An 18,798-nucleotide genomic window follows, 5' to 3' on the forward strand; every position below is an offset into this window, starting at 1 on the left:
CCCAGGGGGGGGGTCTGGCTCCCGGTAAGCAGGGCAGCGTGTGGCTCCCGGTGGCCGCCAGCCATGGCGCAGAGGAGGCCAGGCTTTCCCCAGTGTGGAAGACTCCCTGGGGGCCGGCCGTGGGCTCCGCCCATCCTACCGGGGAGCCCAAGACGTGGTCGTGGCCGTGGGTCCTGCTGCAGCCCGGCTTCAGCCGCATGTTACTCGGGGTCTCCGCCGTAAGGCCAGAAGTGTTTGGCTAAGCGCAACTGCACCAGTGAAGGCTGACGTGTACGTCGATTTAAACGAGTCTGCCGTGCTCCCAGGGCGTGGAAAGTGGGGACCGCGGTCGGAGCAGCCGGTGCCTCCTTCCTGCGGGCCCGTCCTCTGGCTGCCCTGCAGGCTACTCTGCTGCCAGCCCCAAGACACCTTCCCAGGCCGGTTGGGAAACAGCCAGAAGAACACGTGTCTGGCCCTGCTGGCCGGAGTAGACCCAGCCCATAAATGATGCCAGAGCAGCTTGAGGCTGGGCCGTCGCCGATACGGACCCACGGCTGTGGGTTTGAGTTCAGCTCCGTCCCTCCCCACACCCCAGGTGAGCCTGGCAGCAGGTACCGTGTCAGAGAAGGGCTGGTTTGGAGACCCCCGGCGGAAGGAGCTGGGGGGGGAAGACACGTGTCTGCGTGCTCTGGAAAACTCTAGAAAGAACGCACTCAGCAGTGTCGATGCGGGTTCTCTCTACTGATGAGTGCTAGTAAGGCGGAGAAGAGAGCTGTTTCTAGGAAGGGTTAGTATCTTCTAAGAGTGGAGCCGAGAACGGCCAGTGTCAGCCCCACTGGCCAGCTTTTCGGGAGCGCTCGAGGAGGCTGGCCATCAGCATGCCGGCAACGTCTGGCCACTGCCAGGCCTCGCCTGACCCGGACGGTTCCACTGCCCCCCTTTCCTGCTGCTCCAGCAGAGAGCAAATTGATTGTGGCTTAATCAGATAAGGTGGGAGTGATTGGCGGGTGGGGAGAGGAAATGGAGAGATTGGAAACGGCTCCTGCTTCCTGGCTCGAGGCACGTCTCTGCCCTTTGCCATAGATCCTCAGGCTCCCACTGTGCATCCCCGGAGAGCACTAGCAGGAGGTGACAGGAGCGTCCTCGTTGTTGGGGATCAGGCTGGGAGAGGCTCAGGCTCCTAGCCCCGTGCATGTTCAGAGTGTAGCTCACAGGAGCCCCCAGGTGTCCCTGTCATTGGGGTTTTGCAAGATTTGTCTTAACTCGTGGTGGAAATTTACACCCTTAGGCACGTCAGGTTGCATCCTTGCAAGTCTTAGGACGTGGGCTTGGGAATGTGGGCCGCGCCCTCAGCCGCTGCGACCTAGCATGAAATCTGATGCCCCAGAAGTGAACCACGAGGCACGGAAGTTAGGGACTAGTACAGCCCGACTGGGGCCTGCTAGCCCAGCAGGGAATGGGCCTCGGTGGAATGAGGAGGTCTGGATTCTGCATTTCACACTTGTGTATCTTGGTGTTGCGTAGTCTCTCCTTCTGAGACCTGCATGAAAAGCAGAGAACGTTCTTTCGGGCTGTGAACCCCGAGGACAGTGTCCACAGCAGTGGTTGGCAGGGGCTAGAGGCAGGGGCTAGAGGCAGGCAGGCGGGGACGCTTCCGGGGGCAACTCGGGCTCTGCCAGGCAGAGTGACTGATGCCCGAGAGCCCCGAGCTGCTCATCTGTGGGTGTGGGGTCACCAGCGGCCTCAGGGCTGTGTGCACTTTAGATCGGGGTGTAGACCAGCGACTTGGCGTGGTGCCCGGTCCATGAAGTGTTTAATATTCCTTGAGTGGCTTGAAGCGGCTCCAAGAAGCCTCTTTTCACTTTGGAAAGCCTCTTCCAGAAGTTCCCCTCGGAGACTGTGGTGAGTAGGTAGGTTTCGGGCTTTCTAGAGAAATCCAAGCCCCTGTAGGGAAGACCTGCTCTCATTTTGGTCTTGACTCAAGTAGGTTCTTAATCTTTGGGCCCTTGAATTAGGACCAGCCACCAGTTGTCTGTACACTGGACGTTTCGTGCATAAAACCTGTTACCCAAAACTCCCCCCTGTCCCCTGCAGCCCGTGACAGCCCACCAGAGGGAGAGGCACGAGGCTCCTTCCCCACAGCTTTCCCTCAAACTGGTCCCCAGACCGTCGGTCCCCAGAATGTTATCTGAAGCTCATTAAAAGTCCAGGGTTTGGGGTCACACCACAGGCATACAAATCAGAACCTGAAGCTTAAAATACCAGATGCCAAAGTCACGTGTGCTCCAGGGTCCATGAACTTAGAGGATTTCTGGAGGAGTGTGAATGGGGTGCGGCTGTGGACCGGGCTGGTGCGTCCTGCCTTGCTCACTGTGGGGGGAGACCCAGGAGTACTTGTCAGTGTCTGACCTGGACATGGGCCTCCATCATTTTGTCAAGGACAGAAGGGATGGGGACAGGAAATGGGACCTTACCACGGTCGTAGACTACACAGCTGGGGCTTTGGGTTGGTGGTGTTTGAGTCACTCCCCTTCACAGAACTGACGTCCCAGAGTTGAACACGTGAGGCCCGTGTGAAGTCTGCATGTTGGCATCAGAGGGGAGGGCTCCCACTTCCTTTCCTGGGACATCTCTCTTCTGTTGCCACCCTGCAGTCGCCCGCCCTTCCCCCTGCCAGCTCTGCCCCCACCTCCCTCCGCAGTCACTGCTCCAGCCCCCAGACTCCTGGCGTCCTGTGACTCAGTTCTGGCTGCAGATACGGTGGCCCCGGAGGTAGGTACTCGGCCACCCGCAGAGAGGCCATGGCGCGAGGCCACCCTGTGACCCTGCTGTCACGGTGTCTGCGGCGTGCCTCTGGTTAGACAGCCGCTCCTCCCCCGCATCCCACCCCGTGACCAGGAGGATACCGCGCCACCTGTTTCTTCAGCCGTTCTTGCGCCTTCTTCCCGTCCAGCCTCCATTCCAGCCGAGGCTCAAGGACTTCCTTTCCTGGTCAGATTGGCTGAAATATGTCATCTCACCCTGTTTAGACCCTACTAGGTACCCTCTGTGGTTCCACCTTTGAGCCCAGCGGGGCCAGAGTGATCGAGGGGCTCCTCCAGGTGCCGACAGGCCCCACTCACCCTCCCTGCCGTGTCCACAGGGCCCAGGCGTGAGAACGCCCAGAGCCCGTGGCTCACTGAGGGAGACGTTAACTGGCAAGGGATCCCATGCACGAAAGGATTTTTCCCGAAAGCCCGTGCCCTGAGGCAGTAAGGACGGCTCTGACCCAGCGTCTCTTCAGTTAGCACTTTCTTCCTCTCCCCAGAGAAGCCTTTACTCTCCATGCTCTGCTTTCCTCGTCCTGCCACTCAAAACACACGTTCTCTACCCAGATTCCAGGGGCGACAGCCTTTTTTCCTTTCCAAGAAAAGCCTAAACACAAAAGAAGAAACCCAAAGTTAGGACCCAATCCGTGGACACCATGGAAAGTGACAGTTGCTCTGAGAGTATTTGATACGTTTAAAAAGGCCACACCTGCCACGGGGCCCTGGAGGAACGAGACGGGTATTTTCACAGAAGTTAATAATCATCCTCATGTGTAACATGCTTGACGCCTTTCTTACAAAGAGAAAACATCTGCCCGATGTCTGATGTCTCCGAGAGCTTTACGAGCGCCATAAACCCCGTCTCCACCGCCCACCAGAGAGGCTTCCCCTCCACTGGGCCTCCCTGGGGGGCGAATGGAGGTATTTAAAGTGTGTCTGTGTGAAACAGCCCTTGACAAATTGGTTTTCATACAGGGAAATCTGCTCCTCCTAGAATATATTATGACAAAGTCTAGAAGCGATTTCATTTTTTATGATTTTGTTGTTCTTACTTGGAATTACTGCAGATCCTAACAAATCTGGAGCGAGGCTTAGCTGAAGACGGGACCATGAGCAGCATCACACCGGAGAACAGGCAAGGTCAGCAGCCAGACTTCTCACTAAATAATTACCGAGAGCTGTCAGAAGATCCGGCCCCAGAGGTTTTCTTGTGTCTCACCCCTTTCCACCCATTACTCAGTAATGCATGAGTTCATCCTGATTCGGGAAGCCGGGCACCGGGCCTGGCACTGTTGGTACATGAAGAGCAAACAGAGGCATGAGGGCTGCCCACAGGCAGCCCCATTGAGTATAGAGGACCCACCTATACCCAGTAATCCAGAAACCAGTGTGGCTTCCATGCTGGGTAAGTGCTGGGAAGGAGGGGAGCTCAGGCCTTCCCGGAAGGGGCGTTCCTGGGAGGGTCTGCCTGCCAGAGCCACAGCCTTGGCAGAGGGAGTGTGAGGCCCTTTGGGCCTGCTGAGGAGAGGAAGAGAGCCTTGCACACAGCCGAGGAGGCCAGGCTGACGGACTCAGTCTTGACACTGGGCACTGCGCTGCTGGGAGCCAGCTGCATTTTGAGATCATGCCATTTCTTGAGAACAGTAAGGATGAACTAATTATGCTTCAAAACCCAACTCAAATGGTGCCTCCCAAGAAGCCCTTCACCTACCCCTCCTTCCTCAGGGCCTGTCCTCCCCTTTCCCCCCAGCATCGGTGCCACTCTGTCTCACCTCCAGGGGCCCGACTCGGAGCAGGCTGTGCTGACCACTGGCCGGCGTGCATTATCCTGGCATGCCGTGGGCTTCCTCTGAAGCAGCTCCGGGAGGACTGGTGGGCCAAGAGCAGGCGAGATGGCCAGGGGAGGAGATCGGTCGGCGTGGAGGGCTGAGCTGGTGCCCCCGGGGGTGTGCTGACCCTGGCTGTGCCCAGGATCACGGGAGAAGGGAAGAGCAGCGTGGGCAAGAGGCGTTTGCCTTCGGGCCCAGCCACCCTGGGCTACATTTCTGCTTTAAATACAGCATCCTCTGAGAAATCCCAGACGACAGCCAGGTGTGTAGGGGAGTGTGTGTGTGTGCACACGTACACACCCTTCCCAGCAGGGTAGCTGCAGGTGGGTGAGCAAGGAGGGAGGTCGCTCACCCTCCGACATCCCGTTCTCGGGCATTGTCTGAACGTGGTCACTTTTCCCCACGGAGGGCCTGTTGCAGGGGAATCAGCAGGTAGGTACTAGATTCCAGAAAGCAGTTCCAGGATAACTAAGGGTCATCATGAACAGACTGCAGGGTAAATAGGGGGAGAATTGGCGCTTGAAAGAAGTCTGGAGGTAAACCACGGTTCACTGAGACAGCCCATGTTTTATGTTCTTAACAAATGATACTGTTCAGAATTTTTCCTTCCACAAAAATGATGTTGTAAGCAGCTAATGTATTTCTAATTGCTGGAAGGCGAAGTGAGTTAAGTTCTTAATTCTGGCAGTTAGGTTTATGTGTTCTTAAGCAGTCCAAGAGTAAGCATAATTTCTAGAAGGTTGTCACCCCACAGTGGGCCAGCGGGACAGTCAGATTCAGGGTAAGGCAAGCTCGCCAAAGTCGAGTCGTGCAAGTATGCCCCCGCCCTCGGCTGAACCGGCCGGCCGCACCAGTGTTCCCCCCGCCACCTGCCTCCCCACCCCCTCCCTCCTCCAAGTCCTGCCCAGCCCGCCCACCCTCACCCTCCTCCCCGTCCTGGTCCTACCATGTTCCGCTGTCCTCCCCACTCCCACCAGGCTTCCCATGTCCCCCCATCCCCACCTTCCTCCTGAGCCGGCTGTGCCCTCCTGTTCCCATTCCCACCTTCCTCCTGGGCCATGTGTGTGACCACAGACCACCACTGGGCGGACACCCGTGTGGAGCCGGCTTCGGTTCCGCGTCATTGCCGACCCCCTCCCTCCCATGCGAGAATGCTCCTGACCTTTCAAGCGGTACGTCTGTGCCCTTCCCACACCGATGCTCAGTCTGAAGGCGGGATGAGAGTAGAGTTTTCATCCGAAAGGTTCTGCAGTGGGGCCTGGAGAAGGCAGAGCTCGGTGTGCAGACGCGCTGGTGGGCCGTCCTCTGCCAGCCCCACAGCGGGAGCTCTTGCCACCAGGCGGCGCCCCCAGAGGTCGCCCAGAGAGGTGTCCAGCGTCTGGGCAGTGACTGCAACCGCGGGCAGCCCCGTGTGCTCATTGTCCGTGAGCATGGCTCTGGTTGGGCCGTGTGGTCTCCTCTCTGCCCTGAAGCTGACCCACGACCCTCCCGTTCTCCTTGCTGTGGCACTTCTGCACCTGTTCTCCTTCCCGAGCCAAGGGCGCTGGCCCGACGCCCCGTGCTCAGCAGGGGACGTGCCTCTGACCTGCGTGCGCTCACCCCTCTCTTGCAGCCTCCATTCAGCTGTGGGGGTCCCGCCTGGGCCGGGTGATGTGCTCCGTGGCCAACTGCCTGCTGCTGACGAAGGTACGTCGGTTCTGGAAGAGGGTGTCACAGAAGCCGTGCGGGGCACCGGGACCCTGTGAGGAGGGGCCCCACGGGGAGCAGAAGGCGCTGCCCGAGCAGAGAGCTCAGTGGCCCTCTGACTCTGACGTTAGTTCACAGTGAGGGAGAGGTCAGCAGACACCAGGTTCACAGTGTCCAGTCTGATTGTTCAAACGTGGGTCTCGATTTAACTAAAATCCTCATTCTTCCTCCCTGCCTCCCTCCCACCCACCCCCCAGGCCTCGATGGTTTTCTCTGGATTCCATCCCAGAAAGGTCCCCGGGGAAGAGGGGTGAGTTCCCTTTTCCTGACCAGACGTGCCCATGGATGCCCATGGCATCTGCAGCCGGGCTTGCCCACGACCCCTGTGTCTCGGGGACGCCCCCCCCCCAAGGAGGCAGCCCACACGTCCAGGAGGCTGACGTCAGGAGTTGCTCCTTTGTTTCCTCCAGCCCGGTCTCCCGCGGGCCCCTGGCAGCTGAGAGCAGTGTCCTCAGCTCCTTCCTCCTCTTGGGACCTGGCTCAGCTGGGGCCCCGGGTAGGGGACAGGGAAGGCTGCTGTGGGAATCGCTTCGTCCCAGACCCCTCGTGAGCTATTATGAGACCGAGAGCCTGAGTCCCCCGCAGGTCAGCCTAAGGTCATTCCTGAGCTTGATTTTCAGCAAAGCAGAGCCGGCGGCTCCTCGCGGAGTGAGTCCCACTTGGCCCTGGTGTGACACATCTGCCCCTCGCGGCCCTGCATGTGAGGTCGTACCCTGGGCGCGGCGTGGAGGGCTTGGCTGTGGGCGTGCGTTCCCAGCACAGCCCTGCGCCTGCTCGGTCAGGGAGAGGACGGGTGGTCTGGGCGCGCCCCCAAGCAGCCTGCACTGGGCAGGACGTGACTCCCATCCAGGTGGCCCTGTAGGGGTGGGACACGAGGGCACAGACAGTGACTCTGCCACGCCCTTCCTGTCCAGGAGCCCTGGACCCTGGCTCTGACCTTGATGCCACGCCCCTCAGTGCACGGGCGCAGAGCCCCCTCCCTGCTGCGTGGGCCCTGGGGGGTTCGGACAAGGTGGCAGCCAGTGTGGCGACATCCCTCATGGTCTTGCCCCAGGCATGTGTGTGGGCAGGAGGGAGCGTGTTCTCTCCCACCCGCAGCCTTGGCAGTGAGCAGGTCCCTCCCTAGAGCCTAGCCCCGTCCCCTCTGCCCCGGCACGGGCCGTTCTCCCCAGCTCTGGAACCCCATGCCCCAGCCTCCCTCCCTGGGGCTGCGGCAGCCGCAAGGGAGCCCCAGCAGCTTGTGCGGAGGAGGAGCCGCCCGTACAGTCACGGGGCTGACATTTCCTTCGTCGGGGGCTGACACTACCCAGGAGGGACGTTACGTGTTCCACCGGCCGATTTGTATTCGCATCACGAAGACACAGTAGTAGACGATTACAGGATAAAGTGCCTGTGTTGCCGCGCGACGACGGTGAGATACGAGCGAGCCCCCACGTGACTTTGCTGCCTGCTTTGCCGGGACCCGAGACAGCCTGCTCTGGTTTCAGAAATACATCATGAGGAATGCACTTTAATTGGAATTTTCCACACATTTAACACTTTGATGAGTTAAGAAGAGGGAACGCCGTGCCGTGGAGGCCTGAGCCAGCACGCGTGCACCTTCTCTGGCCACGCGGGGAGCGCGTGCGCAGCTCGTGGCGACTCGTGTGGCTCATGCTTGGCCGACAGCATGTTATGTCATTAGCCATTCAGTTATGGTCAATAACGTTTCTTTTACAGCGAAACAAATGCTATTTGATGATGGGAAATCAGCTCGTACATTTCCGCCCCGAATTCCCGTGGGACGTGCCGTGGGGCTCTGGGACAGGAGTGCCGTGGCCTGGGAGACTGGCCCAGTCCCATGCTATAAATCGCACTTCCTCTCCTTGGACCCGTGGTGGGCCTTGGGTACCACGCCAGCAGGAGCCACACTGGCCGAGCACACGGGCACAGCACCTGCTGCCTCGGGGGGCCGCCGAGACCCCTCCTGGCCCCACGTAGGCTCCAGCCGAGGGGCTACGCAGCCCCATCAGCTGGCTTCTGCCCCCTTCGGACGTCCATGCAAACCCTCTCCGGCCTCCAGAGCAGCAGCTGCTGAAGCAGGCCCGTCCTGTCAGCAGGTCCCTTGCGGCCTTTCCAGCCTGGGTGCGCTGTCCGCCGCAGGCCGGACGCTCCCAGAAGAGCTCACTTTGCCATTTTCCATTTAAGAGGCTGTGTTCCCTCCTCTTCCAGTAAATAAACCATCTCAGGCAATGATAATCCCTTAGGGAAGCTCCGTGGCAAGCTCCCGCTGGGCTTTATTTGATAATGGGCTCTGTGAAACGTGGCCAAGCCCGTCCCGAGGCCGCAGCCACTCCTGGGCCATGTCCCCCATGGGCTGCAGGCACCATTAGCACCACCGCCGCCGCCTGGGGTCTGACGGGCCGGCCTCCCCAGCCTCCCCACGCGCGTCCCACGCCTGTGCACCTGCCCTGGTTCACTCTGCCCGGAGGGTGGTGTTTTCACAGGTCCGCAGCACAATAACCCCATCAGGGATCGGTGCTTGGTGCTCTGACCGTTCTCTCGGACAGTCTGCGGAAGCGCCGGCTCCTGGCCGGAAGCGCCGAGGCAGAGCTGTGAGGCCGTGATGCTGGCTTCCGTGGACTTGCACTTCCGTGGAAGTGGGCAGGCCACCGTGTCCATAGGCCGGCATGTGTCGGTGACACTCTAGCGCTACCAGGAACATCAGACCTGCCTTCTGTTCTCTCTGAAGTGGCAGCAAGGGGCCGCTGTTGAATTACAGGATGTGACTGTCCCTGGAGCCCGCGGGGGCGTCCTGTGCACTCCGCTGGGGCCCTACACCAGCCGCCGAGCGGGGCCTCAGCACACACTTGCACACCCACCCCCACACTTACACTCACACTTGTGCACACATTCACGTATCCACTTAGTTTCTCATACTCAGGCTTGCACGCACACACTTGCTCATGCTTGCACACACGCCCATGTACGTGCTTGCTCTCTCACACTTGTGCTTGCACTCACGGTTGTGCATAAGCCACACATCTCACACACTCACACTGGCACAGTCATGCATGTTCACACACGTGTGCACAATACACAACCCTCAAACTGCGCAGCCCTGCTATGGGCGGCCGTGACAGCAGAACGCCAGGGGGAAGGACAGGCGGGTGCTGTCAGGGTCCTTGAGTCATTTGAATAAGATTTGTCTTAATGAGCGTCCCTGGAAGGTTCCAGACTGGGGAGAGTTTTTTCATTCTCCTGCGAAACTGGGATTTTACTGGTCACCTGTCTGTAGACCACTCCAGTGAGCACACGGGCAGCTTGGCTCTGCCTGCAAATGCGGAGGAATAAAGCACTTGCGGGGGTGACCGCGCATCTGCTGCCGCATGTCTCGTGGCCGCGTGCTGGGACTCCGAAGAGCACGGTGGCCACGCCGGGCCTGCTCTGTAAACATCCATGATCGCTGCTGTTCCGAAGAGCCGGGGTTTTGGGGCGCCCGAGATGAGCCAAGGGCCACGTCCCCAGCAGCGTTGCCAGGGGACCTTGTCGCCCGAGAGAGATGGCGGTTTCCACCTCTTCCTTGTGGCCGGACAGGCTTTTCCTGACTCAGCATCGACCGGGGCCCCCCGCGGACCAGCATTGGTGGGGCAGCAGGGGAGGCGCAGAGATGGCCGGGCCGGCCCGCTCCCCCACGGCGGCGTGGAGGCACTCTGACGACCGAGAGGGGCTGGCAGAGGCCGCTGGCAGCCCGCACGACCGGCTCGGTGGCCAGCGGGGTCGCGCACCCAGCTCTGGCACGGCTGGAGTCGTGGGCACCACCTCCCAGCGCGGCGGGGGGAGCCCCACAGAGGACCTCGGGCCTGCACCCCGCTATGGTGTTTGGTGTGGGGTGTCGTGTGTGTGTAAGGACTTTCCCGCCATTTCTAGCATAGGAAACATTAAGAGATGCTGTTCATAAATTTGCTCTAGGGACTTGGCAGAGAGAAATAGGATGAAAGTCACCAGTTCATGGATGGTTTTGTGCCGGCGAATTCCTGTTGCCGTTGAGGTGGCAACGTTGAGGGACCATCAGGCCTGTCGAGGGCCCGGCTCTGGCCCTGGGTCTCCCGCCCCCCAGCGGCTCCCACCCTCCCGGGCCCGCTCTCCTCGTGTGAATGTGCGGCTACTGAGCCACTAGCGTCCTAAACCCGAGCGTGACCTTTCTAACCCGAAGTGTCCCTGGTGTTCTGCCCGCAGGATTACGTGCTGGCCGTGGACGCGTACCACGCGGCTATCCGGCACTGCCCGGAGCAGGAGCCGCAGCTGCTCAGCGGCATCGGCCGGATCTTCTTGCAGGTACGACCACGACGGCCGCGAGCTCGGGCGGCCCGTCCCCTCTGGGGCCATCTGGGCGGCCCGGGACGCATAGGAAACAGCACAGACTGGCGTCCGGGAGGGGGGCTCGGGCGGGTGGGCGTCTGCCTTCGCCTCCAGTCAGGATCCCGGGGTCCTGGGATCGAGCCCCACATCGGGCTCCCTGCTCCAACTCTCCCCCGGCCGGCGCTTTCTCTCTGAAACAGATAAAATTTTAAAGAGAAAAGAAGTAGCCCAGTAAATATTTCACCTGCGATGTTAGGGGTTTCGGTCTTCACGGTAGTTCTGGTTTGACTGTGTCAGGTCCCACGGGCTGTAGCGGCTTCGGGAAGCCAAACTGCCTGACGGGCATCTCCCTCGACTGCGATTGCTAAAGCCCCGAAACGGGACTCAGAAGGCCCCTGTCGCACCCAGAAGGGTGGTGGTAACACCACACAGAGCCTTCCCCGAACGCGGCTGGTCCTAGAGTCCCGGGCTGCTGTTGCGCTAGGAAGAGCAGAGTCCAGCGTGCGGCAGCCCCGGCAGGGCCGAGGCCGAGGCAAGAGCAGCGCCAGCGCCGGGACGCGTCTTCCTGACCAGCCGGTGCCGGGGCGATGCGCGCCCCCCCGCGCCCAGCGCTCCCCGGACGGCCGCCCCACCCTTGCAGCTGGGGCCAAGCGGCCTCTGCCCGCGGCACCCCCTCCACCTCTAGGGCTTCCACTGTCACGTCCCCGAGCCGGGGCTGCGGAAGGGAGTGTGGGCCGAGGACGGTTCCCGATAGTCGGAGGACGGCCAGGCGTCTCTGGGCACCGCTCACGTGGGACGCGCCGTGCAGAGCCGCCCCCCCTTGGGCATTCCCGGCCCTTTCACACCGTAGCAGACGGGGCTCCCCAGCGGCAGAGACAGCAGTGTGACAGGAAGGAATTGACCGAGGGCCCTCTCAGCCCCGGGCCCGGGTTCTCCTCACCAAAGGGGTCCACACACCGTCCTCCACACCACATACACACACACGTGCACACGCTGCTCCTACGCCCTGTCATCCACATGCACACACACTCCCCCACAGCATGCACACACGCACACACACATCTCCACACACCCCTACACCCCTAGTGCATGCACACACGCACTCTTACACCCCCAGTCATCCACACACGCGCGCACACGCTCACATCTCCTACTCCTGCCCCACCCCCAGCCCATACTGTTTGTTCGTGGGAAGCAGAGGAGACCCACACTGGGTCCAAGGACAGCCTGACACTGGAGGCCAGCTGTGGTCTTGGAGTCCCTGTGGCAATAGATTTCTGTGCACTGATTTTTATATCCTGTGACTTTACCGAATTTGTCAGTTCTAGTAGCTTTTTGGTAGAGCCTTGAGGGTTTTCCATATATAGTATTGTGTCATCCGCAGATAGTGAAAGTCTGGATTCCTCCTTACCAATTTGGATGCCTGTTGTTTCTTTTTCTTACCTGACCGCTGAGGCTGGGGCTTCCAGTACTGTGTTGAATGAAAGTGGTGAGTGGACATCCCTGTCTTGTTCCTGACCTTAGGGGAAGGGCTCTCAGTCTTTCCCCACTGAGGATGACGTCACCTGTGGTTTTCCCTGCTTGCCCTTTGTTACGTGGACGGATGTTCCCTCGAACCCTACACTGCTAAGGGTTTTTATCATGAATGGATGGTACTTTGTCAGACGCTCTTCCGGCATCTAATGAAATGATCACATGGCTTTCATCCTTTCTTTTACTGATGTGAGTATCCCATTGATTGATTTGCAAATAGTGAACCACCCTTGCATCCCAGGGATAAATCCCATTTGATTGTGGCAAATGGTTTTTTTTTAATGTACTGTTGGATTGCGTTTGCTAATATCTTATTGAGGAATTTTACATCTTTGTTCATCAGGGATATTGGCCTGCAGTTCTCTTTTTTGGCAGTGTCTTTGTCTGGTTTTGGTATCATCGTCATGCTTGCCACACAGAATGAATTCGGAAGTTTGCCTTCCTTTTCTATTCTTTGGGATGGTTTGAGAAGCATAGGTATTAGCTCTTCTTTGTATGTTTCGTAGAGTTCCCCGTGAAGCCACCTGGTCCTGGACTTTTGTTTGTTGGGAGATTGTTTATTACTGATTAAATTTCATAGCTGGAAAATGACCTGTTCAGATTTTCTGTGTCTTCCTGCTTCAGTTTGAATAGTTTATGTTTCTAGGAATTTACCCATTTTTTCTCAGTTGTCCGATTTGTTGGCATATAATTTTTTGTGATGTTTTCTTACAATTGTTTGTGTTTCTCTGCTGTGGGCTATTTCTCTTCTCTGACTTGTGATTTTGTTTATTTGGGTCTTTTTTTTTTTATGAGTCTGGCTAGAGGTTCATCAATTTCGTTGATTTTATCAAAGAACCAGCTCCTGGGTTCACTGATCTGTTTTACGGGGGGGCGGGGCAAGGGTTTATTTTAACTTTATTTATTTATTTACTTATTTGAGAGACAGCATGAGCAGGAGGGAGCAGCTGTGGGAGAGGGAGAAGCAGACTCCTCACTGAGCAGGGAGCCTGACCTGGGGCTCAACTCCAGGACTCCAAGATCATGACCTGAGCTGAAGGCAGATGCTCAACTGAGCCACCCAGGTGTCCCTGGGGTTTTTGTTTTGTTTTGTTTTGTTTTTCTTTTGTTGTTGTTGTTGTTCTTGTTTTAGTTTCTACATCATTTATCTCTGCCCTAATCTTTATAATTTCCTTCCTTCTGCTCGTTTTAGGTTTTGTTTACTCTTCTTCTTCTACCTCTTTTAGGCTTAAGGTTAGGTTGTTTGAGACTTTTCTTGCTACTTGAGGGAGGCTTGTAGAGCTACAAACTTTCCTCCTAGAACTGCTTTTGTTGTGTCTCAGACGTTTTGGACCCTTGTATCCTCATTTTCACTGGTTTCTGTGCAATTTCTGCCTCATTTGATTTCTTGGTTGACTCGTTTATCATTTAGCAGCTTGTTACTCCGCCTCTGTGTATTTGTGGTCTTTACGGGTTGTCCTCCTGTTCTGTGTCCTCTCTGATACATTGTGATCAGAAAAGGTACATGGTATGGCTTCAGTCCTCTTGAATTTGTTGAGACTTGTTTTGTGGCCAAATATGTGATCTGGTCTGGAGAATGTTTTGTGCGCACTTGAAAAGAAAGCATTCTGCTGCTTTAGGATGGAATGTCCTAAATATATCTGGTAGATTCCTCTGGTCCCGTGTGTCATTTGAAGCCGTTGTGTCCTTGTTGACGATCCGCTCAGATGATGCGTCCGTTGACGCGAGCGGGTGTTGGGAGTCTCCGCTGTTGTTACTGTCAGCGAGCCTCCTCACGTTTGTCACGAACTGCTTTGTGTATTTGGTTGCTCCGATGCTGGATGCGTAAATATTTACCATTGTTTATACCTTCTTGGATGGTTCCCTTTATTAGTATATAGTGTCCTTTCTCTGTCTCTCTTAAAGTCTATTTTGTCTTACCTAAGCATTGCTATCCTGCTTTCTTTCCACATCTATTTGCATGATAAACGTATCTCCATCCTTTCACTTTCCATCATCAGGCATCTTTATGTCCAAAATGAATCTCTTGTAGGCAGCATACAGATGGTATTTTGTTTTAGTGCACTCCGTCACCCACTGTCTTTTGTCCAGAGCACTAAGTCCATTTACATTCAGAGTAATTACTGATAGATGTGTACTTATTGCCATTTTGTTACTTGTGTGATTGTGTAGTTTTTCTCGGATCCTTTCTTCTCTTGTGGTCTTTCATGGTTTGTTGACTTTCTTCAGTGATACTCTTTTCTCTTTGTTCTTTGCACATCTGGTAACGGTTTCGAGTTGTCGCGATCTGTTCCACACGGCTGCTACAGAGACAAGGCTGGCCAGGGCCACTCTGCCAAGTGCCCACCGGCAGGGGTGTGGCGTGATAAGCTGTGTGCAGCAGTCCTCTTCCATGGGGGATGGCGGCCACCACGGAGACCGGGGCTGGCGGGGGCCACTGCAAGATGTGTACAGGCATGTGGGAGGGACAGGGTGCTTTAACAGGGTGTGTGCATTCTCCCAGCGAAGTCAAGGGACGCGTAGGTTTGTGCTGGTCCTCTGGGTGAAGGGACGCGTGGCGGGCCCAGCTGGAGGGGTTGCACACAGTGCAGGCAGGTTAGGAATGAATCTGGATGGCTGTGTGGTTGTGCTGGGGGTAGGGGAGGGCATGCTGCCCGCCAGCTGCCCTCTTTTCTTGCACAGGTCCCTCAGGAGCTCCCCCTCCCTCAGGCCCTGGGCAGTTTTCAAACTGCTGCTTCTGATCTAGATCTCATGGTCTTTGCCCTGCTGTCCCTGTGAGGGCAGGGACCCAGCTTGCCAGTACCTCCGGGCTCTCCCAGAGCCAAGCCGGCTGGTTTTTAAAGTTCCAGGCTTTAAGTCCTGCTGGTTGTAAAAACTCACACAATTCAGCCTGTCTAGTGTTCAAGTCCAGATGGTCCCGGGGATTCATCTGCCCCGTGTGGGGTCCCTGGCGAGCTCATCCATTTCTCACCCCTGTCCGCACCCACGGCCCCCCTCCTGTGGCTGCCCAAGGTTTAACTCCCAACCGCATCTCCGTCCTTCCTACTGTCTTGGATGTGCCGGCTTCTCTGCCTTGCGTTGTGGGATTTGTGCCGCCCTGAGGTCATCTTCCGGGTTGTTTGCATTGACGTTCTCTGGCTGCGTCGTGGGACCGGCTGAGCTTAGGGTCCTCCCACTTGGTGTCCCCTCTTTGAAAGTTGTTCTTCATTATTTTACTTGGTGCTGGGATTCCTTTCAAAGGGTACAGATTAACCACTGAGGCCAAGTAAGGCCTGTAATTCACCTCGTTCCCAAGCTGGGACACCGGCCTTCCCCCGTGTCCTGACCGGCGCTGTAAGGGGTAATGACCAGCGACGTTACCGTTTCCCCACCCGGTGCAAGCGCATGTTCTGAGCCTAACGTGCCGGGCGGCTGTGCGTGTGGCTGTGCGCCTCCTGATCCCGCCTCCTGAACTGACTTTGTCAGAGCAGATTGGAGACATAAAAACAGCCGAGAAGTATTTTCAAGACGTGGAGAAAGTCACCCAGAAACTGGATGGACTGCAAGGCAAGACAATGGTCTTAATGAACAGGTAAACCTCTGAAGACTATTTTCTCAAATTTCCCAAGAGCTCAGACACCCTGAGTAAAGCCCCTTGGGGAAGGTGTGCCACCCGGTGCCCCAGACCTGAACCCCAAGTCCCTCACCACCCAACACACCCACTGATGTCTCCTTGAACTTAGGCACCTTTCAGTCTCAGCAGATTTTAAAATGTTTATATTGTCCCCGTTTTCAACATAAATTTGCATAAATGTTTATCCTCTCTAGCCTCCCCCAGCTGCTTTGATGCCCCATTTACATGTCTGGGAGTCACACACACAGTGTGGGGTAGGGGTGGGGGTGTCCTTAAGATGGAGCCTGTGCCCAGTGCAGAGCTCACGCCACCGCAGAAAGTGACCGTCACGCCAGTGTCCATTTGTCCAGCAGGAGGGCACTGAAGTCCTAGGTCACCTGCAAGGGTGCGGTCTGCCGGCCAGGGCGCGATGTGCTTCATCCAGCTGTGGTGTCCCCCCAGCCCCCAGCACCAGGCTGCTCAGTTACCCCGAGGAGATGGGGCACGCTCCTGCCCGTGCCCTCCACCCTTCTGCCTGCCTGCTCCCCCTGTCCTTTGTGTTCCAGAGCGTTCCTGCACCTTGGCCAGAATAACTTCGCCGAAGCCCACAGATTCTTCACAGAAATCCTCAGGATCGACCCAACAAATGCCGTGGTAAGGTCCCACGAGAGCCAGGGGCTCACAGCCAGGGCCCGTGCGGCGTCCGCGGGCATCTGTCCCAGCGGGCGTGGGGTTTCCCGGCAGGGCCAGCCTCGGCGGCTCCCCCCGCCCCTCTCCCAGGACGGGGCCCCCCCGCGCAGACCGCTGGCGGCCGGGTCCGACCCTGTGCGCGCGTCCTCCCCTCCAGGCCAACAACAACGCCGCTGTGTGCCTGCTCTACCTGGGCAAACTCAAGGACTCCCTCCGGCAGCTAGAGGCCATGGTCCAGCAGGACCCCAAGCACTACCTGCACGAGAGCGTCCTCTTCAACCTGACCACCATGTACGAGCTGGAGTCCTCCCGCAGCATGCAGAAGAAGCAGGCACTGCTCGAGGCGGTCGCCAGCAAGGAGGGCGACAGCTTCAACACACAGTGCCTCAAGCTGGCCTAGGGCCCTCACCCTCTGGAGCCCCAGGGCCTCCGCGAGCGGCGTGTGCGGGAGCTCCTACAGGAAACAACCGGCGGAGCCAGCAAAACCTTTGGCGGGTGCGGAGCTGCGCGGAGGCCAGACTGCGGACAGCTCGTCCAACTGCAGCGAGCTCCGTGCCTGCGGCTCTGCCGGCGGTTAGGAGTCCGGGGGTGACAGGCTCCGGGGATGGCGGGCAGGGGCCGCGGTGGCTCCAAGGAGGCACTGGGTCCCTTTTGTTTATTCTCGGAAGCTGAGCTGCTTCATCCCATAATTCTGAATATGCTCGGAGAAAAGCTGGAAACTATCCTAAACCGTCCTCCCTCTGTAAATCCCCGTACATCTGGGCATAAAGGCAGAGGAACACCCAGCAGACCGCCCCGCCCGGCTCTCCTTCCCTCACATCCCAGAACTCCACACATCACTTTGATTCACTGATTCCTTTCCAGCTGACCCCACACGCCGTGGCCGGGCCCGGCGACAGGGAAGATTCCACCGTATTTCTTCTGTGGTTCGTCCGTCCCGGGGAGGAGAGAGGGGCCCCGAACGCAGCGCGCTCCGAGGGAGCACACGGAGAGTGCACGAGCAGGCGCGCTCAGGGGTCTTTCTGAACCAGGCACGATTTCGGTGTTTTTTCATCGTGCGTGTCGGGGCAGTCGCTCCAGTATTTACAGAGTAGCGGGAGGCGTTTTCTGCTCTACCCGCTAGGTCCTCTGGCTGGTCTGATAAGCCAGGTGACAGATAAACGGGAGAAAGGCTTAATTACGTACAAGGGACCCATAAGGACAGGAGCCCCAAGGACTAGCCAGGCGATTGAGGCTTCTGTGCCGTCCTGAGCTAAGGCAGGGGCAGGGGAGAGCAGGGGGGTTCACAGAACTTTGCCCCCCTGGACAGGTCAGAGTTTATAGCCGGGAACAGCTCCCCCTCTGAGCGAGACCCCCCCCCCACCCAAACCCTTCTACGTGGTTCAGGAAGATGTAAATGTTTTCCTTACACGGGCTGCATCCTGTCTTCAGCTCGAAGTAATCCATTTGCCGAAGTAGCCTATGGTGGGGGACACGTATCCTCCACCTGCCACGGTCCTACCTTTGACGTCTCCGGGAATTTCTGCCGCGGGGGAACTGAGCGGCTCGCTGACCTCGTCTCCTAGTCCTGACAGTAGCTTCGTTCCATTAAGCAGTTGGGCCTCATTTCGGGAGGCAGCGTGTAAGAGGCTGCCGAGGCGGGCCGGGGGCGAGTAACCCGGTGTTTGCTAAGAGGCTTTTCTGTGGGGACAGCAGGAAACCAGGCCGGGTCAGTGGCACAGGCCGCCGCCCACTTTCCGAGCCCTGGCGCTCAGAGCAGCTTCAGATGTGTGGAAGCCATTGGACAGGTGGCCCTGACCTGCAGTGTGACCATCACTAGTGAGCTTTCCGCGTGGCCCACACAGTAGTGGGCACAGAGACTGTCCACACGGGGTGGTTTCCCCGAGTGTGGGGGGGGCAGGGTCCGGCCCCAGCTGGTATGGCTGCAGGAAACGGCCAGTTCTGGTTCCCGACAGCCCCAAGTGAGCAGGGCAGGGGGAGGTGGAAACTTCAGTTTGGAGAGTTGCAGCCAAATGTAGGAGGAAAGTAGAAGTTGGGACCTGGTCCATTTTACAGGCAGAAGACAGAACCTCAGAGCCCAGGAGCAGCGTCGACTCTGCGGTCCGAGGAGGCATGTTAGGAAAGCACAGGGTCCGCACAGCACCCCACTTCCATCAGAGAACCCAGAGCAAGACTAAATCTGGTTCCCAGTGAAGTCGTTTCAGTGACCCGGCCTGGTTATTTACAGAAGTGCAGAAAACAGGGCTCACAGATAGGCTCTATTAAATCTGCTTTGCTGGAA

The 18,798-nt window shown here is 57.7% G+C and overlaps 1 protein-coding gene across 1 annotated transcript in view; it reads left to right on the forward strand.

Moving 5' to 3' along the window:
• Positions 1-16,974, forward strand: part of TRAPPC12 (trafficking protein particle complex 12) — a 61,420-nt gene extending 44,446 nt beyond the window's left edge. Inside the window, exons 6-11 of the mRNA XM_032866764.1 lie at positions 3,854-3,926; positions 6,228-6,301; positions 10,580-10,678; positions 15,706-15,806; positions 16,394-16,481; positions 16,675-16,974. Of these exons, the coding sequence (XP_032722655.1) occupies positions 3,854-3,926; positions 6,228-6,301; positions 10,580-10,678; positions 15,706-15,806; positions 16,394-16,481; positions 16,675-16,917 (678 nt within the window). The 3' untranslated portion in view covers positions 16,918-16,974. The remainder of the gene's footprint in view (positions 1-3,853; positions 3,927-6,227; positions 6,302-10,579; positions 10,679-15,705; positions 15,807-16,393; positions 16,482-16,674) is intronic.
• The last annotated feature ends 1,824 nt before the right edge of the window (positions 16,975-18,798 follow it).

This window comes from Lontra canadensis, unplaced genomic scaffold (assembly GCF_010015895.1).
Source record: "Lontra canadensis isolate GAN:19392208 unplaced genomic scaffold, GSC_riverotter_1.0 scaffold32, whole genome shotgun sequence".
Taxonomy (NCBI): Eukaryota; Metazoa; Chordata; class Mammalia; order Carnivora; family Mustelidae; genus Lontra; species Lontra canadensis.